The sequence below is a fragment of the Corylus avellana genome, chromosome ca3 (genome assembly GCF_901000735.1).
Source record: "Corylus avellana chromosome ca3, CavTom2PMs-1.0".
Lineage (NCBI taxonomy): Eukaryota > Viridiplantae > Streptophyta > Magnoliopsida > Fagales > Betulaceae > Corylus > Corylus avellana.
In genome coordinates, this window is record NC_081543.1 from 7762922 (window position 1) to 7770366 (window position 7445).

The 7445-nt window shown below is 32.6% G+C and overlaps 1 protein-coding gene across 1 annotated transcript; it reads right to left on the bottom strand.

Annotated features, from left to right (window-relative positions):
- Positions 1–3396: 3396 nt before the first annotated feature.
- LOC132174816 (ubiquitin-NEDD8-like protein RUB2) lies at positions 3397–6457 on the bottom strand. Its single transcript, XM_059586502.1, has 3 exons — positions 6279–6457; positions 4670–4929; positions 3397–3671 (listed from the first exon to the last, which is right to left on the bottom strand). The coding sequence occupies exons 1-3, from the start codon at positions 6369–6371 to the stop codon at positions 3560–3562; spliced, it is 465 nt and encodes a 154-aa protein (XP_059442485.1). The 5' UTR covers positions 6372–6457; the 3' UTR covers positions 3397–3559.
- Between the last annotated feature and the right edge of the window lie 988 nt (positions 6458–7445).

The following is a 7445-nucleotide window of genomic DNA, read 5'->3' on the forward strand; positions in this document are numbered from 1 at the left end:
AATGAATCAGGTTAGTCTAACCATGTTTCGACATGACCCGAGTCTGACACGCGATATAATGACAGACAATTTGTAATATGACCCTAAAACCTGACATGAATTCAATATAAAATTAGAGGGTTATAATTTAGGGGTTTGACCTGTTTAATTAAATAGGTCAGGTTAGAATTGACCTATATAATCTTATACGCATACTTCGACACAACTCAAACCCGACACACTAACATGAATGGCCACCCCTAGATTTAAGCAAGGAAACCAAGATTTTGTTTGGTTTATAGAGTGAACCGAAGGAAATACATATTTATATAAATGACCATCTTGTAGAGATTTTCTCTTATCTCAACTATTATGTTAAAATATCAAATATTGATGATTATATTTACTTTAACATAATATCCTAAAAATTTTAAAAATTGATCTATTGAAATATTTATGTGTAATACGTGGTAATAGATAAAACAAGACTAATTATATGGCTGTCATGAAATTTGATGATATGATAATAAAAATTAGCAATTGGATCAATACTAGAAAAATGACAGAGAAAAAAAAAATGTTAATTTTTCACTATTACATTATTATAATTATATGATAGTCGTATAACAGTCTATTTAATAAGATTAATTACTCTTAAAACAATATGAGAGAATTTCTTTCCATCCAAAAGTCCGGGTGGAAGGGGTCCTCCCATCGTGTCACTTTCACCGTCATAGTCGTCTCCTAGATCGGGGGTGGCGGAAAAAGCCTCTCCACCACCCGACTTTCCTTCCTTCTATATATTTCCCTTCTTTTCCTTTCCCTTCCCGCTAGTCCCAACCAAGTACATAATTGAAGTCATTTCAACTTAGAAATGGAGACCGATTGATAGTTGTTACTGTGAAATGAGAATCATTAGTTCTTAAGTTGGGAGACATTGAAATTAGGCATGTAGACAGGCTTTAGCAGGGAAAGGTTTATAAGGAGAATGAAAATTGTATATACCCTCACTGGGCAGCATGTTGCATGACTTATATAACAAATTAATGGCAAGAAATCCATGGCATGACATTTCCCGTGTTGATCAAATCATCTTATGATTTACTCTCTAAAGGGATCGACTTCATCATAATATACTCTTCCATCATCTGATGATTCTATAGCAGAAAGTATATCTCCATTTTAAAGAAAAAAAAAAACAAAAACAAAAAACAAAAAACAAAATCACATAAACCAGAGCAATAACTAAACTATCAACCATAAATACGTCAATTAAATGTGTCAAACCACTCGTAAGCTCAGCTCGGCTTGGCTCGTAAGAAATTATTAAATATTAAACGATACATACTTGTATAAACTCGGATATATATAAAAGCTTAGTCTGTTTTTACTTGTAATTCAATTTAGCTTCTCCTCTATCCTCGAATGTCAGCATCTATTGTTTTATTTTTTTTATTTAAAAAAAAAAAAGAGACTAATTACACATTAAATCAACTAAAAAATTATTATATCTATTTTCTACTTGGTCAATGTTATATTTATGATATGAACAAAAATTATTAATTATACAATATTATCTAAAATTTTTGCCAATCAATTGAAAATGTTTTTCTAAAAATATTTTCAAAATGATAGCCAAACGTTGAAACATTGTGCATAATGAACACTACAAAATCAACTAATTTTTTTTTTTTTTTTTTAAAAAAAATCAGCTTAAAATATTTGAATAGATGAACCTAAAAATGAAATCTAAAATCTGTGTGTTTAAAATTTAAATAGTTTCATCCAAATGGAGATTAGATTACTAAACAGATCATAAACTGGATTGGGAAATCCTACCAACAGAAAACCTGTGAACCCTTTTTGTTATCTGGGTAAATATCAGTTCTACTTGTAAGGTGGGGATTTAGGGATGGTCCCAAATTACAAATATATCACAAGAGCTAGCTCATAATTATATAAAACTTTTATTTCTGGGTTCCTCAGCTTATGTTGCCCAATTCATCTACCTTTTGAATTCATATAAAATACAATATTCATATGAGCTGTTCAATTTGGGCCCAAATCAGTCAAATCCAGCAAACATTTAAAGGACTCGAGAAAGAGACATGTTAAGGGTACTAAGGGTGTGTTTGACAAATGTTTTTTATGGCATTGGTTTCGAACTGTAGCAATAATTGATTGATGTGAAAAAAAAAAAAAAAAAAACAAGTGAAAAAGTAAGAGAATGCTTGGTATGGAAATTTTTGTTTTGTGTTGATTTTTTTATTTGAATAGTAATAAAAAATTACTGATGTGATATAAAAAGTAAGAGAATGTTGGAAAAATGAAAAAGTGTTGCCTTTGCCAATGCCATCAAAAACGTTTGTCAAACACACCATAACTCTTTTACTAACAGCAGCTTACTAAACTGATATGTAGCTCATTCATTAGATAAAAACAAAACAACTAATTAAGAGAAATATAACGAGTACCAATGAATGAACTATACATCTGTTAGTAAAAAGTTAGTACTCCTAATTTTTTTTTTTTAGTCATTTATATATCTACCAAAGTGACTTGCTGGATCAGGCCTTTTTTTTGGGGCTAAATTTGGCTAGCCCAATCTGAATGGGTGTTTGGCAAGCAACAATAACCAGACTAGTTCAGTATAATTATTATAAACTAATCCTAATGTAAATATCAATTTCACAAGTAAATACCTGTTTGTTTAAACGCACAGTAATCACGTTTTATCTTTTTTTCTGGAAATTAATTATACAATACATTTAGAATATCACTTTTGTTAAGGATATAAATTCTTTGTGATAAAATGTTGATTTTGAATTCTCTAAATCAAGGGATTTAGATGATATTTGTTAACCTAATTTAAGCAATATGTTTGTATTTGAAATAAATCACATGTAAAACTCTATAAATAGAACTGTTTACTCTATTTGGTGTGGATGTAAGTCGTAAGCCATTGACCAAATCACCTTAATTTCTTTGTCTTTCTTTCATTTATTCTATATTATTCCACCTTATATTTATCTTATTATATGTTTCTATAACTTTCAAAAATTATCTAAGTCCTGTATCCATGTCAAGAAGGATTCTATATTTTACAAAATTTAGAATCCATCAAATTGAACACTCAAATCCTCGCTCAATCCCGGCAATATTAACCAGTACAATACTCTACTCTTCCTTCCAAAGACGCATGATAATATAAAGTAATTCTACAAGTCTCTCTTGTGTCACTCTAAGAATAAAATGTTTTTTAAAGATCACTATTTGATCAAAATTCAATAATGATCAATTATAAGGTCAATGATGATTTTAAAAGCCACTTCATTCTTAAGTAATATAAGAGTAACTTCTAACATTACTAGATAACATGTCCATTAAATTCCCAGAAACACCGAGGAACAGCAGATGTAGAAGAAAATAAGGCAAATTAACAGCATTAAGAAGCACTAGAGTCATTTAATCAAAACAAGTTTCCAGCCACATTTTTGGGTTTATCCACACACCACACATTCAGTATCTCATAAGTTCATACAAAATAGAGCCTAAACGAGTCTCCATGACAAATAACTACTTAAAGGCTGCCACCCCTCAGTGCAAGCACCAGATGGAGGACAGAACCCCCCTCAATATTGTAGTCTTTGGCTGTTTTGTCATCCCCAAGCTGCTTACCAGCATAAATAAGCCTGCAACCAATGACAGTATTAATGAGATATACTTTCAAAGACAGGGGCCCATTTGGCATTGGCTAGTAGCACTCAATGATATGGCAAGAACTACTGTACTCCATAGGAATTTGACATTATTTTTCGAAAGGAAATGAGTGGATCGAATAGACTTGGTATGAACTCCAAGAAGTTACATTACACTTTAATGGGAAAAAAAAAAAATCAAATGTAACTCATAACATCAATTTGAATAATTATGAGATACAAATTGATGGACATAGCGTGGATGATATCAAGTACCAAGCAACTGATAACAATAAATGGACAATTTTTATGCCTAATAATCATTTCAAAAAGCATGAAAATCAAGTGATTTCCAATCTCTATGGATTTTTTAAATTTCAAGACTAATGCCATGGTCACAAAATATGGACTAAAAAATTATGTGGCATAAAGACTACCACGAATACTTGGAAAGCACAATGCAAATCCTATCAAGAAAACAATGCAGGCATTCCCTGAGAAGAATAGAAATGATGCCATTCATCACCTAAAGATTCACCCTTACCCCCCAAACCCAACTGGGAGGAAACAAATCAGAATCCATCACCCAATTGCTTGGTCAAGGACCCACAGTACCAGGCCAGGACCATTTGCTCAATAAAATGCTACAGCTTGATTTCTTTCTTTTCCTTTCTTATATCTGACAGGACATGAAGGATCACGGGAACACCAACTCAATGCACAATAGTCAACAGAAAATAACCCCATAAAAAAAAAAAAGAATAATAATTACAAAATAGCATTGTGTTAAAATTCCCACATATTCATTGCCTGAACCAAAATTCTGAATACCAAACAGCCAAAATGGTTAAATTAATGTGAAAAAAAAAAAGTGTATCAGAAGAAAAAAAATATACCAAGCATTTAGAATTATAAAGCATAGCTTCTTATAAACAAAGCCGTACTATAAGTGCATCAAGTGAAATAATATTAGAAGATAAAGAAAAACAAACCTTTGCTGCACTGGAGGAATTCCTTCTTTTTCCTCGACCCGTTCCTTTATCCGATCAATGGTATCAGTTGGCTCAATATCAATCTCAATTTCTTTCCCAGTCAGAGTCTTCACCTTAATCATAGTTCCTCCCCTAAGCCTCAAAACTAGGTGAAGTGTCGACTCCTTTTGGATGTTGTAATCAGCAAGAGTTCGACCATCTTCCAATTGCTTACCAGCAAAAATCAGTCTCTGCTGGTCTGGAGGGATACCTTCCTTGTCCTGAATACATAAGCCCAACTCTAGTTCAACATTGATGCAGCAACACATAAGAGAAAAATAAAAAGACATGGTAAACTGATCCCATTCCCACCACCTAACCCATCGCTACCAGACATCCAAAAAATTGCAAAAGGGAAAAATATTCTGTGTATCAGACAAGCAATTGACTACTAAATTGCCACAGGAATTTTCTGGTGTTTATATTTAAGGTGTCAGCTAATTCCAACACATTTTAACTCCATCATCTTTACTATTTTATGCAAATTAGAGACAGTATAATCATTTAGCCAAAAAGAGAAAAAGGGTATCCTAAAAATTTAGCTTTTAACTCTCCCCTTCTCGACAATTCTGAGTTCTTTCCAGCGTTATACATGTCACAAAACAAGAATACCTCAATACCTTGGCAACCTAATAGGTACCTGATGGAATAAACAAACAAAACCTACTTTCCAGCATTGGACACCACATAATGTATACTCTCCATCACTTGTAGCAACAAAGTTGCTTCCGCATAGAAGCTTTCAACAGTTCAAAACATTTGATCATTGGTGCTCTTCGAGGGTTGCATCAAATTAATGACAAATCGCATCAAATCAAGTACAAAAACTACTTTGATAGATACACTTTTACAAAGTAGAATGCTTAGAACAAGGAATAACACTACACCATAATGAAATTCATGTGTACCCACAGAAAAATAAACCTCCTCTCTCATCAGAAAGAAGAATTAAAAACAGAAAAACAAACACTTTCCACGCCAAGGACTACAATATAGAAGCGGGGTCGTTAATTGCCAATTAGCTACCAAGTACACTAGACAATGTTCTTTGCGAAGAATCCCTTGCTATATATATAAACAGATAACTAGATAACTAGTTGAACGAAACAAGCATCCTTAATACCACAAATTTTACTTGGGCAAATTTAAAATTTCTCTCTTTCTCTTTTTGGGCAGTAAATTTTAAATATTCCGAGTGATCAAAAACCACTAGAAGATACCACGCGTACAAACTAAACTAAATTCAAATTCCATTAAACCAATAAGCTCTTCCCAACAACCAATAAAACTCCTCAAAAATCAAATTTTTAAAAATAAAAATAAAAAAAGTAGTCTACATAAACCCCCGTCTTCCAACTCACCAAGACAATCACAACAAAACCCAGATGAAGAATGAAAAACTACAAACCCCAACACGATCCAAGGAGGAATCAAAACCCGGATTCAACCACAAACCCTAGTTATTCTCCAAAAAAAAAAAAAAAACTCAAACCATTATAAATATATCATGAAACGAAAAAACAATAAAGCACGCAAACAATCTAACGGGAAAGAAGGGTGGAAAAAAGACCTGGATCTTGGCTTTGACATTGTCGATGGTGTCACTGCTCTCGACCTCGAGGGTGATAGTCTTCCCGGTCAGCGTTTTCACAAAGATCTGCATCTTCTTTCTTCGCGTGATGTTGGGTGGGCTTAGCGTGGGTTTTGTTTTTCAGTTTTTTGTTTTTTTGTTTTTTTTTTTTTCACTGAGCAAAGGGGGTTTTGTTATTTATATGTGTATCTTGGGTGCTGCACACCTTGCGATTGGGATTCTTCTTCTTTTTGGTTTGGACCCACTCTTGCTTGTTATTCCCTAATTGTGTTGGTGGTGGAGAGATTATATTCCGTGAACCTTTTCGAGGATGTTTGAGATTAGTTTGAAAAATAAAGTCAAAAGGTTTTTTTTTTTTTTTTTTTGACAAAAGTTTTTTTTTTTTGTTGCTAAAAGTGTATTTTTGTTATATTTTTAGGCTTTCTGAACTCTTAAAAATGCTTTTAATTTTTTTAACAAATGAGTACTTTTTTTTTTTTTTTTTTTAAACGGACTTATTAAGTGTTAAAAAACATTTTTAAACCTTTCAAACGCAATTTCAAATAGGCTCTTACGTCTTCTTTTATTACAAGGAGACATATAAAAACAATTATTTTTTTGGGTAAAAATACTTCGGTTTTCACCTTTTTATTTTTTCCATCTAATTTTCAATTCGTATCACGGATATTACTTGATTTTTGAATAAATATCAATTTAGTACATTCGTCACCATTCGATCAACTAAATTAACGGATTGTCATAGGAGTGGTTTTGGCCACCTCTAAGGCCCATCTGAGGGTAGCCGAACCACTCCTAAACCCTTAATGGCCAAAAAGGGGTGGCCGAAACTACTTCCATTATAGTCTGTTAGTTTGGCTGACAGAATGGTGGCATAAGTACTAAATTGACATTTACCCATAAGTCAAATACCATCTGTGATACAAATTGAAACCTATGTGAAAAAAAATAAAAAACGTGAAAACCTATGTATTAAGAAGGTAATTAACCCTTATTTTTTTAATTAAATTTTAGTCACTAAGAAGGTTTATGGTTAAGCAAATCTAAATGCTAAATGGAGACTTTGGCTTTCAGCGTTTGTATGCCGATTTTGTTTGTTGTGGTGTGGCTACTTGTTGATGGCTTAGATCCAGCCTTTTTTTATGTCGG